The 20,565-nt window shown below is 37.7% G+C and overlaps 1 protein-coding gene across 1 annotated transcript; it reads left to right on the top strand.

The window, feature by feature from the left end:
* Positions 1-12,963: 12,963 nt before the first annotated feature.
* Positions 12,964-18,984, top strand: LOC146649652 (uncharacterized). The gene is made up of 2 exons (XM_085386728.1): positions 12,964-13,430; positions 18,417-18,984. The coding sequence occupies exons 1-2, from the start codon at positions 13,171-13,173 to the stop codon at positions 18,670-18,672; spliced, it is 516 nt and encodes a 171-aa protein (XP_085242854.1). The 5' UTR covers positions 12,964-13,170; the 3' UTR covers positions 18,673-18,984.
* The last annotated feature ends 1,581 nt before the right edge of the window (positions 18,985-20,565 follow it).

Here is a 20,565-nt window from a genome sequence, read left to right as displayed (position 1 = left end):
AGCTTGTTCAAAATCACCGCTGGATTTCTGTAATGAGAGGCATATTCGAATCGTCATATCTCCTTAACGAAGCAAAGTTAAGACATGAGGCTTGTCCCCGAATATCTTCAGACACCCCTGACGCTCACAATTCAAGAATTTCTTTCTCACCTATTACCGTTCTGAAATGAGTTGCACTTGTTTGAGGGTAGGAAATTCGTCCTTCGCTCAGATTTCTTCAGATTTCAAACTGTGGAAATGAACCACTTTTTTCTCTCATCATAACTTTTTGTTGGATTTCCACAGAGACCTGAAAATTTCCATGATTGTTCACCAAAGCCTGCTGTCTCTTACGGTGAAAGAATGATATCGATACTCCAAATAGATTTCGAGTTAGAAAGCGTTGTTTGAGGGCAAGTCAAGGCAGTTTTTGCTTCGCTCTACTCAGTTATGGTGCATTACAAGTCAAATATCTTTAATAATTCATATTTTAATGATAAATTGTAAACACTGGAAGATTCCCCCATCTCTTCTGAACAAAACGGTGTAAGAATGACCGCTCTAGCCCCTACGGTTTGGAAATTATGGTCATTTGTTTGAGGGGAGTCCTCACTATGAGAAATAGGCTGCAATAATCCTGTGCCTCTCTGTGCTGCGTGTGTAAAAAGAGGCACATGTTTTGGCGGGAAAAAGTACACAGGCTCTCTGATTGGTGGATTCAAATTCAGCAGCTCCCAGGCTGACCTAGAAACTTACTTCTCTCTCCCTGTGCATTTTTTTGCTGATTTTTTCATTTAACAAGTATATTTGAGGGACCCTCAGCATGTTCAGCATTTTTTCAGCTGTCCATTTTGCTTTTCCAATTTTTCTGTTTAACTTATTACTATTGTGCTAAATAATACTATTTCTGCTATTTTATAAGATTTGTGCCTAATATAGTATTTCTGCTAAATTACAATATTTCTGCTTTTTATACTATTTGTGCTAAAACATAGTATTTCTACTAAATGTAGTATTTATGCTTAATCATACTATTTCTGCTTTTTATGGGATTTGTGCCTAATATAGTATTTCTGCTTTTTATAGGATTTATGCTCAAACATAGTATTTCTACTAAATGTAGTGTTTATGCTTAATCATCCTATTTCTGCTTTTTATAGGATTTGTGCTTAATATAGTATTTCTGCTAAATTATAGTATTTCTGCTTTTTATAGTATTTGTGCTAAAACATAGTATTTCTACTAAATGTAGTATTTATGCTTAATCATAGTATTTCTATATATTTCTGCCAGGTCCCCAGGCAGCCAATCCTCTGTGAGGACTGAGACATTCAAATTTTCAAATCAGGGCCTGCACGGTTTCCCAGCCAATCATATATGTGTCCTGAGGCATTCAAATTTGCATATTGGGGCCTTCATGGCTTCTAAGCCAGCCAATCATATCTGAGGGCTGAGGAATTCAAATCCACAAATCAGGGCCTGCACGGCTTCCCAGGCAGCCAATCATATATGTGGCCTCAGGCATTCAAATTTGCATATTGGGGGAATTCGTGGCTTCTAAGTCAACAAGTCATCCATGTCGTATATCTCTAAAAATTCACATTTTAATGATAAATTGTTAACACTGGAAGATTCCCCCATCTCTTCTGAACAAAACGGTGTAAGAATGACCGCTCTAGCCCCTACGGTTAGGAAATTATGGTCATTTGTTTGAGGGGAGTCCTCACTATGAGAAATAGGCTGCAATAATCCTGTGCCTCTCTCTGTGCTGCGTGTGTAAAAAGGATGCACCTGTTTTGGCGGGAAAAAGTACACAGGCTCTCTGATTGGTGGATTCAAATTCAGCAGCTCCCAGGCTGACCTAGAAACTTACTTCTCTCTCCCTGTGCATTTTTATGCTGATTTTTTCATTTAACAAGTATATTTGAGGGACCCTCAGCATGTTCAGCATTTTTTCAGCTGTCCATTTTGCTTTTCCAATTTTTCTGTTTAACTTATTACTATTGTGCTAAATCATACTGTTTCTGCTATTTCATAAGATTTGTGCTTAATATAGTATTTCTGCTTTTAATAGGATTTGTGCTTAATATAGTATTTCTGCTTTTTATAGAATTTGTGCTTAATATAGTATTTCTGCTTTTTATATGATTTGTGCTTAATATGGTATTTCTGCTAAATTATAGTATTTCTGCTTTTTATAGTATTTGTGCTAAAACATAGTATTTCTACTAAATGTAGTATTTATGCTTAATCATACTATTTCTATATATTTCTGCCAGGTCCCCAGGCAGCCAATCCTCTGTGAGGACTGAGACATTCAAATTTTCAAATCAGGGCCTGCACGGCTTCCCAGCCAATCATATAAGTGTCCTGAGGCATTCAAATTTGCATATTGGGGCCTTCATGGCTTCTAAGCCAGCCAATCATATCTGAGGGCTGAGGAATTCAAATCCACAAATCAGGGCCTGCACAGCTTCCCAGCCAGCCAATCATATATGTGGCCTCAGGCATTCAAATTTGCATATTGGGGAATTCGTGGCTTCTAAGTCAACAAGTCATCCATGTCATATATCTCTAAAAATTCATATTTTAATGATAAATTGTCAACACTTGAAGATTCCCCCATCTCTTCTGAACAAAACGGTGTAAGAATGACCGTTCTAGCCCCTACGGTTAGGAAATTATGGTCATTTGTTTGAGGGGAGTCGTCACTATGAGAAATAGACTGCAATAATCCAGTGTCTCTCTCTGTGCTGCGTGTGTAAACAGAAGCACCCGTTTTGGTGGGGAAAAGTGCACAGCCTCTCTGATTGGTGGATTCAAATTCAGCAGCTCCCAGGCTGACCTAGAAACTTACTTCTCTCTCCCTGTGTGTGTGTGTGTGTGTGTGTGTGTGTGTGTGTGTGTGTGTGTGTGTGTGTGTGTGTGTGTGTGACAGGGAGAGAGAGAGAGAGAGAGAGAGAGAGAGAAAGCCTTTTAATGGGATGATCTCATTGTAAGATTCAAATTCAATATATTTAGACTGGGTGACTGAATTTGATCTTGTGTGTGTGTCTCTTTGTGCATGTGTGTTTCCTTATGTGTACATATTTGTGATTGTGTGGCTGTTTTAGATTTTTTTGCTGATTTTTTTCATTTAACAAGTATAGTTGAGGGACCTTCAGCATGTTCAGCATTTTTTCAGCTGTCCATTTTGCTTTTCCAATTTTTCTGTTTAAGTTATTACTATTGTGCTAAATCATACTATTTCTGCTATTTCATAAGATTTCTGCTTAATATACTAGTTATGCTTTTTATAGGATTTGTGCTTAATATACTATTTCTGCTTTTTATAGGATTTGTGCTTAATATACTATTTCTGCTTTTTATAGGATTTATGCTTAATCCTACTATTTCTATATATTTCTGCCAGGTCCCCAGGCAGCCAATCCTCTATGAGGACTCAGACATTCAAATTTTCAAATCAGGGCCTGCACTTTTTCCCAGCCAATCATATATTGGTCCTGAGTCATTCAAATTTGCATATTGGGGCCTTCATGGCTTCTAAGTCAACAAGTCATCCATGTCATATATCTCTAAAAATTCACATTTTCATGATAAATTGTCAACACTTGAAGATTCCCCCATCTCTTCTGATCAAAACGGTGTAAGAATGACCGCTCTAGCCCCTACAGTTAGGAAATTATGGTCATTTGTTTGAGGGGAGTCCTCACTATGAGAAATAGACTGCAATAATCCTGTGCCTCTCTGTGCCGCGTGTATAAAAAGATGCACCTGTTTTGGCGGGAAAACATAAACAGCCACTCTGATTGGTGGATTCAAATTCAGCAGCTCCCAGGCTGACCTAGAAACTTACTTCTCTCTCCCTGTGTGTGTGTGTGTGTGTGTGTGTGTGTGTGTGTGTGTGTGTGTGTGTGTGTGTGTGTGTGTGTGACAGAGAGAGAGAGAGAGAGAGAGAGAGAGAGAGAGAGAAAGGCTTTTAATGGGATGATCTCATTCTAAGATTTAAATTCAATATATTTAGACTGGTTGACTGAATTGGATCTTGTGTGTGGGTCTCTCTGTGCATGTGTGTTTCCTCATGTGTACATATTTGTGATTGTGTGGCTGTAATAAATTTTTTTGCAGATTTTTGTCATTTAACAAGTATATTTGAGGGACCCTCAGCATGTTCAGCATTTTTTCAGCTGTCCATTTTGCTTTTCCAATTTTTCTGTTTAACTTATTACTATTGTGCTAAATCATACTGTTTCTGCTATTTTATAAGATTTGTGCTTAATATACTATTTCTGCTTTTATAGGATTTGTGCTTAATATAGTATTTCTGCTAAATGTAGTATTTATGCTTAATCATACTATTTCTGCTTTTCATAGTATTTGTGCTTAATATAGTATTTCTGCTAAATTTAGTATTTCTGATTAATTATAGTTTTTCTACTAAATCATAGTACAGTATTTCTGCTTTTTATGGGATTTGTGCTAAAACAAAGTATTTCTACTAAATGTAGTATTTGTGCTTAATCATACCATTTCTGCTTTTTATAGGATTTGTGCTTAATATAGTATTTCTGCTAAATTATAGTATTTCTGCCAAATTATAATATTTGTGCTAAAACATAGTCTCAATTTAAAATTACAATATTCATAGTTCATCACAGTGTCTCTGGTAAATCACAATATTTCTGCTCTGTTGTACTATTTTTCTAAATCATAGTGTTTCTGTAATGTTTAAGTATTTTTGGCTAAATATATTCTTTCTGTTATCTTATACTATTTCTCCTAAATTCTTGTATTTTTGAGAAGTTATCATGTTTCTGGTAAGTTACAATATTTCTGCTAAATTCTGCTATGCTATTGTATTTCTGCCAAGTATTATGTTTCCTCTAAGATATTGCAGTTCTGCTAAGTTATTCCATTTTAGCAAACTTCTTTTGCTTCTGCAAAGTTTTTACAATTTCTGCAACTTTTCAGCTTTTTCAGCTACTTTTTGCATACAGCTTCAGCTTTAAGCATCCACACTGCATTTTCACAGGAAATGCAAATTTTTCTAGTTCTTTATACTTTATTCTAGTTGCTTCCGTACACTTTTCGCCGTTAAACTACTTCCACAATTTTCAGCCGATTTTCACCGTTCAAACTTTAAACTATTCAGCTATTTTTGCTAATTCCTGCTACGATTTTTGCTATTTTTAACTATTATACTTTTTAAAATATTAAGCTTTTTTCCTTTAATTTGTCCCATTGAAATGAATGGGAAACTTCTGCAATTCTGCTAAATTTTGCCTGTTTTTGAAACTTAACTACTTCCTCATATTTTCACCTAGAACAACCATTCAAATTTTAAAATGTTCACAAATTATTTGGCTATTCAGGTATGATTCAGCTTTTTCAAATCTTCTACTGTTTTACTTTTATGCCTCTTAAAGTTTTGAGTTGCAAAATTGTGATTTTTCACAAAATACATGTGTTGTTATGGTTGCTATGCTCTTGGCTTCCAGTGTGCCACTGAAGGTTTTGCAATTTTCACTTCATGTCCGAACAACTTCCTGCTACTTGCTCAATTTTCACTCAACTTCCACAAATTATACATCAAAACGTAGGTATTTTTGCTGGCTTTCAGAAAATGTCACCATCATTGTTGTGGGATTTATAGAATTTTTGCAAATCTCCTCAGACTAACACAAGGTCAGAAAACTCTCCATATAAAGTGAATGGAGAGCTTGTTCAAAATCACCGCTGGATTTCTGTAATGAGAGGCATATTCGAATCGTCATATCTCCTTAACGAAGCAAAGTTAAGACATGAGGCTTGTCCCCGAATATCTTCAGACACCCCTGACGCTCACAATTCAAGAATTTCTTTCTCACCTATTACCGTTCTGAAATGAGTTGGACTTGTTTGAGGGTAGGAAATTCGTCCTTCGCTCAGATTTCTTCAGATTTCAAACTGTGGAAATGAACCACTTTTTTCTCTCGTCATAACTTTTTGTTGGATTTCCACAGAGACCTGAAAATTTCCATGATTGTTCACCAAAGCCTGCTGTCTCTTACGGTGAAAGAATGATATCGATACTCCAAATAGATTTCGAGTTAGAAAGCGTTGTTTGAGGGCAAGTCAAGGCAGTTTTTGCTTCGCTCTACTCCGTTATGGTGCATTACAAGTCAAATATCTTTAATAATTCATATTTTAATGATAAATTGTAAACACTGGAAGATCCCCCCATCTCTTCTGAACAAAACGGTGTAAGAATGACCGCTCTAGCCCCTACGGTTTGGAAATTATGGTCATTTGTTTGAGGGGAGTCCTCACTATGAGAAATAGGCTGCAATAATCCTGTGCCTCTCTCTGCTGCGTGTGTAAAAAGAGGCACATGTTTTGGCGGGAAAAAGTACACAGGCTCTCTGATTGGTGGATTCAAATTCAGCAGCTCCCAGGCTGACCTAGAAACTTACTTCTCTCTCCCTGTGCATTTTTTTGCTGATTTTTTCATTTAACAAGTATATTTGAGGGACCCTCAGCATGTTCAGCATTTTTTCAGCTGTCCATTTTGCTTTTCCAATTTTTCTGTTTAACTTATTACTATTGTGCTAAATCATACTATTTCTGCTATTTTATAAGATTTGTGCCTAATATAGTATTTCTGCTAAATTACAATATTTCTGCTTTTTATACTATTTGTGCTAAAACATAGTATTTCTACTAAATGTAGTATTTATGCTTAATCATACTATTTCTGCTTTTTATGGGATTTGTGCCTAATATAGTATTTCTGCTTTTTATAGGATTTTTGCTCAAACATAGTATTTCTACTAAATGTAGTGTTTATGCTTAATCATCCTATTTCTGCTTTTTATAGGATTTGTGCTTAATATAGTATTTCTGCTAAATTATAGTATTTCTGCTTTTTATAGTATTTGTGCTAAAACATAGTATTTCTACTAAATGTAGTATTTATGCTTAATAATAGTATTTCTATATATTTCTGCCAGGTCCCCAGGCAGCCAATCCTCTGTGAGGACTGAGAAATTCAAATTTTCAAATCAGGGCCTGCACGGCTTCCCAGCCAATCATATATGTGTCCTGAGGCATTCAAATTTGCATATTGGGGCCTTCATGGCTTCTAAGCCAGCCAATCATATCTGAGGGCTGAGGAATTCAAATCCACAAATCAGGGCCTGCACGGCTTCCCAGCCAGCCAATCATATATGTGGTCTCAGGCATTCATATTTGCATATTGGGGAATTCGTGGCTTCTAAGTCAACAAGTCATCCATGTCATATATCTCTAAAAATTCACATTTTAATGATAAATTGTTAACACTGGAAGATTCCCCCATCTCTTCTGAACAAAACAGTGTAAGAATGACCGCTCTAGCCCCTACAGTTAGGAAATTATGGTCATTTGTTTGAGGGGAGTCCTCACTATGAGAAATAGGCTGCAATAATCCTGTGCCTCTCTGTGCTGCTGCGTGTGTAAAAAGATGCACCTGTTTTGGCGGGAAAACGTAAACAGCCACTCTGATTGGTGGATTTAAATTCGGCAGCTCTCTCCCTCTGTGTGTGTGTGTGTGTGTGTGTGTGTGTGTGTGTGTGTGTGTGTGTTTAGTGGGAGAGAGAGGACCCTGCCCTTATTTGGCAGCATGTCATTGTAGGATTTAAATTGAATATAGTTAGACTGGTTGACTGGATTAGAGCCTGTGTTTGTGTGTCCCTCTGTGCATTTGTGTTTCAATAAGTTATTACTATTCTGCTAAATCATAGTATTTCTGGTACTTTTCGGTACTTGTGCTAAATACAGTATTTCTGCTAAATCATACTATTTCTGCTTTTCATAGGATTTATGCCTAATATAGTATTTCTGCTAAATTATAGTATTTCTGCTTTTTATAGGATTTGTGCCTAACATAGTATTTCTGCTAAATTATAGTATTTCTGCTTTTTATAGGATTTGTGCTTAACATAGTATTTCTGCTAAATTATAGTATTTCTGCTTTTTATAGGATTTGTGCTTAATATAGTATTTCTGCTAAATTATAGTTTTTCTTCTTTTTATAATATTTGTGCTAAAACATAGTATTTCTACTAAATGTAGTATTTATGCTTAATAATAGTATTTCTATATATTTCTGCCAGGTCCCCAGGCAGCCAATCCTCTGTGAGGACTGAGACATTCAAATTTTCAAATCAGGGCCTGCACAGTTTCCCAGCCAATCAAATAAGTGTCCTGAGGCATTCAAATTTGCATATTGGGGCCTTCGTGGCTTCTAAGTCAACAAGTCATCCATGTCATATATCTCTAAAAATTCATATTTTAATATTAAATTGTCAACACTTGAAGATTCCCCCATCTCTTCTGAACAAAACGGTGTAAGAATGACCGTTCTAGCCCCTACGGTTAGGAAATTACGGTCATTTGTTTGAGGGGAGTCGTCACTATGAGAAATAGACTGCAAAAATCCTGTGTCTCTCTGTGCTGCTGCGTGTGTAAACAGATGCACCTGTTTTGGTGGGGAAAAGTGCACAGCCTCTCTGATTGGTGGATTCAAATTCACCAGCTCCCAGGCTGACCTAGAAACTTACTTCTCTCTCCCTGTGTGTGTGTGTGTGTGTGTGTGTGTGTGTGTGTGTGTGTGTGTGTGTGTGTGTGTGTGTGTGACAGAGAGAGAGAGAGAGAGAGAGAGAGAGAGAGAGAGAGAGAAAGGCTTTTAATGGGATGATCTCATTCTAAGATTTAAATTCAATATATTTAGACTGGTTGACTGAATTGGATCTTGTGTGTGGGTCTCTCTGTGCATGTGTGTTTCCTCATGTGTACATATTTGTGATTGTGTGGCTGTAATAAATTTTTTTGCAGATTTTTGTCATTTAACAAGTATATTTGAGGGACCCTCAGCATGTTCAGCATTTTTTCAGCTGTCCATTTTGCTTTTCCAATTTTTCTGTTTAACTTATTACTATTGTGCTAAATCATACTGTTTCTGCTATTTTATAAGATTTGTGCTTAATATACTATTTCTGCTTTTATAGGATTTGTGCTTAATATAGTATTTCTGCTAAATGTAGTATTTATGCTTAATCATACTATTTCTGCTTTTCATAGTATTTGTGCTTAATATAGTATTTCTGCTAAATTTAGTATTTCTGATTAATTATAGTTTTTCTACTAAATCATAGTACAGTATTTCTGCTTTTTATGGGATTTGTGCTAAAACAAAGTATTTCTACTAAATGTAGTATTTGTGCTTAATCATACCATTTCTGCTTTTTATAGGATTTGTGCTTAATATAGTATTTCTGCTAAATTATAGTATTTCTGCCAAATTATAATATTTGTGCTAAAACATAGTCTCAATTTAAAATTACAATATTCATAGTTCATCACAGTGTCTCTGGTAAATCACAATATTTCTGCTCTGTTGTACTATTTTTCTAAATCATAGTGTTTCTGTAATGTTTAAGTATTTTTGGCTAAATATATTCTTTCTGTTATCTTATACTATTTCTCCTAAATTCTTGTATTTTTGAGAAGTTATCATGTTTCTGGTAAGTTACAATATTTCTGCTAAATTCTGCTATGCTATTGTATTTCTGCCAAGTATTATGTTTCCTCTAAGATATTGCAGTTCTGCTAAGTTATTCCATTTTAGCAAACTTCTTTTGCTTCTGCAAAGTTTTTACAATTTCTGCAACTTTTCAGCTTTTTCAGCTACTTTTTGCATACAGCTTCAGCTTTAAGCATCCACACTGCATTTTCGCAGGAAATGCAAATTTTTCTAGTTATTATTATATTTTATTCTGTATTCCGTACGTTTTTTGTAATCCTACTCCTTCAAAACCGTTCAACTTAGAAAAACCATTCCAACACCGTTAGATTCCTATTCTTTTGGACAACACTGCTTCCATTTTTCATATTTTTAACATTTATATTTTTAATTTTATTCAACTTTATTCAACAAAAATTTATAATGTATTTCAATGGGGAGACCCTTCAAATCCTCATTCAACTTACTCATTTTTAAACTCTTACTACTTCCACATACATTGACATAGAGCCACCATTCAAACTTTAAAACGAAGACAAGACATTCAACTATTCAACTTGCATTTATCTTTTCAATATCTATTATACTTTTTCTTCAGTTCCAGTTTAAGTTTCATGATGTTTTTTCACCCGTTTCAGAGTTTATAATGGGTGTGTATGGGACGGAATGTTGGGGCTAGAGTGAGGCAGCTCAACTGCTAGAGTGAGAGGAGCAAAAAAAATAATCTTAAAATCTTTTTTAAAACTGCTGCTGTGTCCGCAGCATTTGCTCTACAGGTATGATTTTACCCTCAAAACGTAGCCATGGCTGTCCTCTTTCATCCAATGTGTTTACTATTGTACTAGGTGTTATGGTTCTTTCATAAATGTCACCAATGCACAGCCTCCTCCCTCCAACTCTTCCATAGACTCTAATGTTAAAATGGCTCAGAAGGTTCGTTTGAAAATCAGAAGAGCATGGTGTCTTTCCACTGTCACCACGTCCATATAATAAACTCCACAGACATGAAAACTGAGAATTTGGTAGACTAGACATTGCTGTCGCTCACAGTGAAAGAATTTTGTCAATACGACTTTTACTTTTCATTTGGGAACGATTTGTTTCGGCCTGACTTTTCTGTTCATTTTAAGCAGCAAAAGTGAGGTGCATCTCTGTGTCCGTGTGTATGGAGCCATTGGGTGCGGTCACTATAGCAACCAGGCTCACACCTGCCTGCTTAACGAGCTCTCTCTGCCACTCTGCCAAAATTAATCTTAAACACTTCTCTTTCAACTGCTGCTGTGTCCACAGTGTTAAAGCCATCATTTTACCCTCAAAACGTCGCCATCGTTGTTCTTTTTCCAACATCTTGTCTTTCAAAGCTCAGAGATGTAAACTTTTTAAACTGTGTGGGTCCAAGTGGAGGGATCACATTTTAGTCATTCAGTGATTCAAAGAATATGACCTTTTAATATTCTTTCAGATGTTTTCTGACTCTAAATGTTCTTTTCTCATTTCTTAGGTTTTTCTAATTTACAATTAAAACATTTTCAGCTTTTTTCCAACTTCTTCTTCTGTGTAACCTTCAGCTTTTAGCAGTTCAGCACTTTTGTTTTCAGGTTAAATTCGGGGTTTTTTTTATCTCATTCAAAATTTTTAACTTAAATTCAGTAATTATTTCATTTCAATGCATACATTCAGATTCAAGCATTCACACTGCAGTTTCTTCAGAAAATGCACTTTCTAGTTACATGAAGGGACCTTTTAAATTAAAGCGCGCTCATGCTCACAGGTGTACACACGGGTGCTCACACACACAAACTACACCCTTTTTGGCTCCTACCTCAAAGCACACTGTGCGCTGTCGATCTTACGTGCTGCACAATAATATTCAATATTTAGTATTTACTGTTATATTCACATAGATCATCACGATGATGTTTACTATGTTGCTCTTTTGTTTTCTTCTGCTTGTTTTCTCTTTTTTCTTTCTCAACAGGTGATCAAGGTGATTGATATATGTATTTTTTGTCTGCTTATTTTGTTGGTTTTTGTTTTTTGCCCTTTATCCCCATCCCCCATCCCCGCTGTTTTTCTTTCCCTCTTTCTTTCTCCCCTTTCTTTTCCCTAGTCAAATCTGTCCCGTATTTACCAAGTGAAAATAAAATAAAATAAACAATAAAAGGTGAATCAAATAGACCATTACGACAAGGCTGGGATGGTCCATTTGGTAAAGTAAATCCATTGGGCATCTTTCTTCGCCTTTAGACAATAATTCTGATGGCAAAAGAGCCAAACAGGACAGGCAAAAAAAAAACCCAAAAAAACCACAGCTCCCAATAAGGAGCCGTCTCGCGTCGTTCACTTCAAAGAGTCGGCCATTTCGTTCGCGACCGACACATCACTACACTGCATTTTGTATTTCCCCAAGTCGTCTTTGCCTAATATTACATGTTGTTTGATCCAAAACATTTAATTATGACAAATATGCACATAAATAAGGACAGGGGCAAGTTCTGATTCCCAACACTGCCTCTGGAAGGGGAGATTGGGTAAGCAGCCTGGCTCAGGCTCTGGGTAGGTCTGATGTTCCTCCATCCTGAAAGGATGTACTGTAATCTGCCTGCATACCTAGCCTGCCTCCTATATCCTGTGTGAGGTGCTTCAGGCATGCTCAGACAGGACAGGCATTGTGATTGTGTCTCTCAGTTGTTTAGGACTGTCTCTGGATCCACTTGGAAAAGAAAGGGAAGTTTTTGCAGTTCCACTTACACAACTGCTGGACTGAGTAAGTGGGTGTTGTAGGCTAAGAAGCTATGGCTTATTTGAAATACCCTTAAGTACAAACAAGCTAGCTGGGTAATGCAGTCACTAGGATGGCTTTTCCAGTGGACTAATTTTTATGTTTACTGTCACTCATAGTTAATGAGTGAAAGCAAACAATATAATTTCTTTCTGTTACACATATGCTGTTACAGTGCTGCAAGCAAGGCCAATGTTTCAAATCAAGAGATCAGTTTAGGGTGTAAATGTGTACAGTTAGTTCCATAAATATTTGGACATAACTTTTTTCTAATTGTGGCTCTACACACTACGACAATGAATATTAAATTAAAACTAACTCAGATGCAGTTGAAATGTAGACTTACAGCTCAGTGGGCTGAACAAAAAGACTGGATAAAAGTGTAAGGAACTAAAGTGATTATTAACACAATCCCTTCATTTAATGGGCTCAAAAGTAATCAGATAAATTAAATAATTGAAACTAAAATGCTCATTACTAATACTTGCTTGAACATCCTTTGTTGACAATGACAGCATGAAGTCCTGAACTCATGGACATCACCAGATGCTGGGTTTCCTCCTTTTTAATGCTCTGCCAGGCTTTACTGCAGCAGCTTTCAGTTGCAGTTTATTTGTGGTTTATAACGGTGTGTTCACACCGAACGCGATGGACGCGAATAAAACGCCCCAAACGCCCCTAATTTGACGCGTGTACATTCGCGTCTCAACGCGTGTCCAAGAAAAATCCATCGCGCGTCAAAATATCATATTTTGACGCGCGTGAACCGGAAATGTGGGAGGAATGTGGGAGGGAGTTGTGCCAGACCGGTATCTTTGCAAGATGGCAGCTATCGAGCTAGCGCTTGAAGAGAGAGTCTCCCTTCTCTATGTACTGTGGAGAGCAGAGCAGCAGCGTAAAAGACGTCCTCGCCGTACCTGGGTCCATCAGGTCCTCCAGAGGCATGAGCAGTTTGGTGAGTTTCACCACTTGCTCCAGGAGCTGCGCCTGGATGACGGCCGATTCCAGCGCTATCACCGTCGGCCAGTTTGAGGACCTGCTTTCCCTCGTCGGTCCCAGCATTGCCCGCCTAGACACCAACTACAGACGCTCAATCCCACCTGCAGAGCGCCTGTCCGTCTGCCTGAGGTTAGTAAAACTATTTAATACGGTAGTCCTTTATTGATATCTGTGCTAATATGCTAATCCATCCAGTTATACACTGCTAACATGGATGTGCTATGCTAACAGTGAATGCTGTCGGTGTTTACTGAAAGCAAACTGTGGTACAGAGATGACTATAATATTTCTAGTGATACTCAGAAGCTCTCATCAAGCCCCGATTTAATTCGATTTATGCTGTTATCAGTGTTTGAATGATAGCATGTGTGGCGCCCTGAGTATTTTGCGCATTAAGAACAAGTCTCAGATGTGTTCCTTATGTGTTCGTGCCCACCCCCCATCATCATTTTTTGCTATTTGTTGTGACAATAGTTTGCATCATAACACAGAGCGAAAAGCTCATTTGCTCCCACCTGATGTGATGTTAGGGCGATATTTAGTTTCGCCAGTAGGTGGCAGTGGCGGCTCAGCCAAACGAGTAACTGGCAAAATAATCCTTCACAAAAGTAACGCAGGCCAGTTATTACAATGGAAGCCGCCAGTTATGGAACGCCAGGACTGCCATAATGAATTAATTAAATACACCATTAAATAATTAATTAAATGTGGCAATAATTAATTAAAATTGGAATTAATTAATTAAATAAATAGTTATGACACATGTAATTAATTAATTATTGACACATTTAATTAATTATTTATGTATTTCACATTTTAATTAATTATTGACACATTTAATTAATTAATTATTGACACATTTAATTAATTATTTATGTATTTCACATTTTAATTAATTATTGACACATTTCATTAATTATTGACACATTTAATTAATTATTTAATGATATATTTATTTATTTCATTTTGGCAGTCCTGACGCCTGGCTCTCATCATGAAATAATTTTATCTGTCAGCCTCACCCATCAAACTCAGGGGGCGGGGTTAACGCTGATCGAGTCAAAACCATTGCTTTGGCCTGGTGGCCATTGTTTCTAGCACACAACAACCGGCATGTGGAAGCTAACAGAACTGAGCTTTGAAAAACCCTGTTTGTGTGTTACCAAATACCGTTTTAATATTTTTTTAGCCGAGAATGTAGTGGTTTAATCTTCATGTGTCTGGTCGGTTTGTCAAGATACAGCCTCTTTGCAAAAGTGTTTCGATGATTTCGGAGATGTCTGCCCAGTCTCACGGCAAAGCGTGGGATAGACCCGCTCGCCTCGCAAGCAATCCCACCGACAAAGCGCAGGCCCCGGTACACAGCTGTAGTAACCCCCGCTGACTTCTTTTACTGAGGTTATATTTATCGATGTTTTATTTCCTGATGTTCTTATGTGTCCTACGTGTTTCAGTCGCCAATTCTGAATTATAACTAACATTAAAAACATGTTTAAGGAGGAGAGAGAGCAAATAAATCTGTTTAACATCTGATCTTTGGGTTTTTGTTCAGTAATCAGCGTGACCTGTGTATAAACACATAAAAGAGATAACGTTGGTGTTTCCGTCATGTAGTAACTGCTGGCTTTAACTGTACAAAGGTTGTTCGACACTATGAAACACATACAGACTTCATGATGTTCGGCTAATATTTTTATTGTGAATATTAATCATGCTGACCTCGCTCTGTACACCACGCAGCGAGGTCAGCATATCCACGATATCCTCAGCTCCATGAGTTAACACAAAGTTTCCCAGCTGACTATCTAACTTCCAACTATTCCAGAGACATGAAAATATACAGCATAAAGAAAAGTGTAAGAGACTCAGCAGCAGATTAGAATAACAGTTATACATTTAATAAATCACCAAATGAATCCAAGAAACGAGCAAACCTGTTCCGACAATTTGAATTTGTATTCCCTCAGCTGCAGACTCGCTGCTGTTTAAATGTTTGAAAAGGAAGATTAGATATAAACAAACGTCAAACATAGATTCAGTCTGCCTTCACATTTGATATGAGGCCAGCACGTATAGTGGCCTCAGCAGGCTATTACTGAAATACACGTGCTATATCATAAACTATGATATAAACAGGGAGGTCCTATTAACATGTTTAGTTTTAAAGGACACCTTCCTGCCTTTAGTCTCATTCATGAGCAGTATTAGTTTTCTTCTAACATCCAGAAGTCTGCACAATGTGTTTCATAGTTTGTAACAAGCCTTTGACAGGTAAACATAACATGACCGAAAAAGCAAAAAAAAAGAAAAAAAAAAGAGAGAGAGTGTTGACATAAGAAGAGAAAATTCTCTCAATTATGGAGACAGACAAATGGTTCATTTATGTTTGATGTGTGTTTATTCCTCCCTAAATATCGTCGGTGAAGTTCGCCATGCATGTCAGATTTTCCTGCGCATTTTTATACCTCTGCCAACAGAGAGAGAAAAAAAATCACATTCTAACAGACAGCTGGTGCTTAGAATACAGTTGAATAACTATTAAAAAACAGATGATATTTAGATGATAGTTCAGTCTAACACATGTGCCAGTGAACCATTAAACGTCTGTGAAACTATGCAGTTATGAAACGTAACTTTAACCTCAGCCAAACCGATTTGCTCAGTTGTAAATAAAACAGCGAAGTAAACGTGACCCGACAGACAGAACCTGAGTGAATGAAGTCCAGCGTTTAACCACTGAGAGCTAAAACTCAGCTGAGGTTTGAAAGCTGTGTGCCGGTGATTGGACATCAGCCGCTGATAAAGCTGTTCGCCTATAAAGTGCTCTGTAAGGAAACGAGCTCCAGCAGCTCTGCGCTCAGGGAAAACACTATATTTACTTATCTTGTGCAGAAAAATGCGCTGACATTGCGTTATATCGAGCACCGGCTGCCCAGTTAAACTGTGACTATCACCAGGTAACTAGGCGTGTTTCTTGAATTAGCAGCAGGTGTTAAACAGCTGACAGATGAGGAGGAGGATGCATGCAGGTAAACTGAGGGTCTGCTGAGCTGATCGCTGGTTTCGTGAGAAAAATGTCAGCTCGTTCTTTATGTTACAGAAGCACAGAGACACAAGACCAGGCGGAAAGAGACGATCGTTCGGTGAAAATGAGAATCTGCGAATGCAACATGTGGAACACGGAGAGTGGAATATGTAAACAAACCGGTTAACGTAACCCCCTCGGTGCACTCTGCATGCTAACTGTTAGCAGAGCTAGTGAAATCTCTGAAAACATCTGAGCACTTTTGCAAACATGTTCTATGTTGACAACCTGACCAGACATACGTCGCGACATTCGCGGCTAAAACACTGTTAAAAGTGTAGCTGGTGACAGAAAAACGGGGTATTTTAAAACTACACCACCACCATTGCTGCTTGTGATTTGATCTGCATTCTGGGATAACTGGCTGCCCCAAGTCTACACAAGCAATCGATTTTCTAGGATCGACCTGTTTTGACTTACTTTGCACGGCAACCAATCAAATGTTAGAGAAGCTGCATGGGCAGCGTTAACCCCGCCCCCTGAGTTTGATGGGTGAGGCTGACAGATAAAATTATTTCATGACGAGAGCCAGGCGTCAGGACTGCCAAAATGAAATAAATAAATATATCATTAAATAATTAATTAAATGTGTCAATAATTAATTAAATGTGTCAATAATTAATTAAAATGTGAAATACATAAATAATTAATTAAATGTGTCAATAATTAATTAATTACATGTGTCAATAATTAATTAAAATGTGAAATACATAAATAATTAATTAAATGTGTCAATAATTAATTAATTACATGTGTCATAACTATTTATTTAATTAATTAATTCCAATTTTAATTAATTATTGCCACATTTAATTAATTATTTAATGGTGTATTTAATTAATTCATTATGGCAGTCCTGGCGTTCCATACCAGTAACACTGAATTGTTTTGCTGTGTTTCAGGTGAGAGCAATATACGAGAACTACATACATTTATGTAAAGTTGATGCTTATTTAACATGTTTGGAGTGTAATTCTTGTTTATATGGTGTTTAATGTGAGTGAATAAGGGAGTTGTTTCACGTTATCTGTGGGTAAGGCTAGTAACATTTGTGCGTTAGCTAAGTCATGTTAGCCTCCTGCATTAATCTCTGTAACCGTGTTGTCCCATCAGTAAGGTGAAAGGAAACTATTAGCTGGTTTCAGTTAAAGTTATAGGAGATAGACCAGCCAGTACATGTTATGTTGTCTATTGTTACTGGTCATTTTCTCTGTGTGTTAAGGGCTGATTAATACGTGGCCATTACACGTAATGCCACAAAAGTAACGCAGGCCAGTTATTACAATGGAAGCCGCCAGTAACACTGAATTGTTTTGCTGTGTTTCAGCGCAATAAATCTTCATGTGCACCTGAATGAACCCTGTCGTCCTTCAGTGTGTAACACATGGCTGTGGTGTCACATCAATGTATGCGCTCGGTGTTTGCTGATATCAAACTGTAGCATTAGGACCACTGAGTTAACCTTGTAGTGATACTCACTCCTTTTTATTTAGACCTGGTTTAATTCTGGGATAGTTGAATATTTGTATATAATCCCTGCAGCTGTCAGACTCTATAGCATGGGTCACAGCCTTTATTAAAACAGAGTTAGATAAAACTGAACAGTTTGGTTCATCTTTAGTTACATGGTTCTATCTTGATAAGCTGTCTTATCACAGATTAATTTTTCAAAAATATTAATGATTTAAGCAAGGAAAGGGCTACATGTCAACACACAACTCTTTATTTCTATTAATGTCTTACTTCATTCCTACCTGATTGACATGTTTAGGAATTATGAGTGATTGGCTCACTGTAGTGGCAAAAGTTGCTACCAATCAAATTATGATATGTTAAAGTTAAAACAAAACACAACTGTTTTAGATATTATCTAATATACATTTTGTAATTATCCTTATAATTACAAAATGTTTTATGTAAGATTTAAGTTTTGTGATTTATATCTGACATCACAAAAGTATTTTGGAATTTGAATAATGTATTTTGTAACTGCAGTACACATAATACTAATTTTGAACAATTTTGTCCAGGTTCCTTGTCACCGGGGACTCCTTCAGGACCATCGCGTTCAGTTTCAGAGTCGGTGTGTCCACGGTGAGCCAGATCACCCCCCCAGGCAGCGACGTCCATCTGGGACTGTCTAGTGGACGACTTCATGGCTGTGCCTTCACCTGGAGACTGGCGGTCCATCACAGAGGGATTCCAGGAGCGCTGGAACTTCCCTCTGTGCTGTGCAGCTCTGGATGGGAAGCACGTCCAGACAAAGGCACCCCATATATCATATAGGAGACACACACATTGATATACACTAAATATTCATTTCATTTCTTTTTTGTGGTGCCCAAATTGATGCACCTGCTTGATTTTGTTTAAACAATTATTGCACACTTTCTGTAAATCCAGTAAACTTCTTTTCACTTCTCAAATATCACTGTGTGTGTCTCCTGTATGATATTTAACTGACATTTTTTATTGTAACAACCAACGATTTATACAGGAAAATAATGTCTATTAACAAGGTTGCCCAAACTTCTGCATCCCACTGTATCAGTATATTTTGTCATTAGTATAATATGAAATAAATTCTACATGTGTCAAGTCGTGTGCCAACATTTGCTGTGTAGTAGAACTGAGACATTAGTCATTATAAACATTTATTTGAAATAATATTAAAAGTCTCAAACAGAAAAACATTAAACATAAATATATAAAATATAAGAATTTACAGAGAGACAGGAATAAAAAGGACCAGCTGCTCTCCAGAGCAGGAACAAGGCTGAGGAGGAAATGCTCCATTGGAGACTGGTGTGGCCTCTTCAGGGACTCCAGGATGGCCAGCTCCACCGCCGATGGACCGTCCTGGGACCCGTCCCTCATCTGCCTCGGAGCCGTCCTCCTCTGTGGGCCTGTAAAACAGCACAAAACACAAAGAAATGAGAAGGCTGCTACTAGATTTTAATTTCAACATTGAAAAAAAAAAAAAACAATAACAGGATATAATCAGATTGGTTGTAGATATTTAGTAAAGGTGATCACAAGGGAATCCCACCGACTAAAAAGGTATCAGTGCTTGCTGTACATATCTGTGGGTATAGCAGCAGGAGCTCAGGGACTGGGGATGCTCTGCTGCAGAATCAGTTCGTTCTATCAATACAGTATTAAATGTTAACAGGTTGGATATAATAATCGTAGAGTAGACAGTGGTCCCTCATTTATTGCAGGGGTTCTCAGAATAACTAGCCCCTGGTCACAGTTCTCACAATTGATTCTCAAAGTGCAAACCTTTGTAGATTGCAAAACGTAAAAGTATTATTATGCCGCGGTTTGTCTTCATCTGCCCGCCACTTTCGTGCGCCTTTTCCCCTCGCGGTGCAGGTGTCTATTTCCGAATGAGGCTCATAGTTATGGGTGTTTTTGTGCTGTTTTTTCTATTGGACGCGATGGTTATCAAAACCAAACGTGATAAATTTGGCAAGCGCAGGAGATTTGTCAATCAGGCTGCAGAATGCAATGCTGTACTGTGCAATAAAAAAATCAGCGAAAAAGCAAAGCAGTGACGGATGAACAGCGGGACCACTGTGTGCTGTTTATTAATAAACAATAAAATATATTCCTAAATGACAACATGCATAAAAGCAGAACGGTATTTGTACGTCAGTGGGAAAATAGCGGTGGCTTGCTAGCTTTTGTGCGGCTTCCCCGGGTCAGTGAAAACTTTCAAAAGAGAAATGAATGAACTTACCAGGTTGCCCGATCTCTTCACATATCTCCTCCAAGCTCGGTCCTTTTTATTCCTGTCTCGGTTCAGAAAGCAGCTGGTGTCGTACGGCTCCGAGTTGTTTGCTACCGCATTGATTAGCCTTCCCCTCCATTGAAGTATGAAAGGCTTTGGCTGGATCTGCCCCTTTGACCTAGGTAACAGCCACGTCACCAGGCTCCTGATTGGTTGTCGCGGCGCGATTTGACGCTGGAGTTCAGATTTTTCCAACTCGAGCGGTAGACGCGAAACGCGCGTATGCACAAAATGCAACACAAAAACTCACGCGCGTGGTTTTATTCGCGAGTCAAACGCGCCAGACGCGCTACACTGACGCGCGTTTCACGCGTTTTGGCGTTTTCGCGACGCAAATCTGCTTCCGAATTTTCGCGGGACCCGCAATCGCGCGTCATCGCGCCTTT

The sequence above is a fragment of the Rhamphochromis longiceps genome, linkage group LG17, assembly GCF_057381845.1.
Source record: "Rhamphochromis longiceps isolate RC_006_pf linkage group LG17, R_longiceps_female_GT1.1, whole genome shotgun sequence".
NCBI classification, from domain to species: domain Eukaryota; kingdom Metazoa; phylum Chordata; class Actinopteri; order Cichliformes; family Cichlidae; genus Rhamphochromis; species Rhamphochromis longiceps.
Note: the sequence above shows the minus strand (reverse complement) of the source record. Positions and strands in the feature narration are given on the sequence as shown.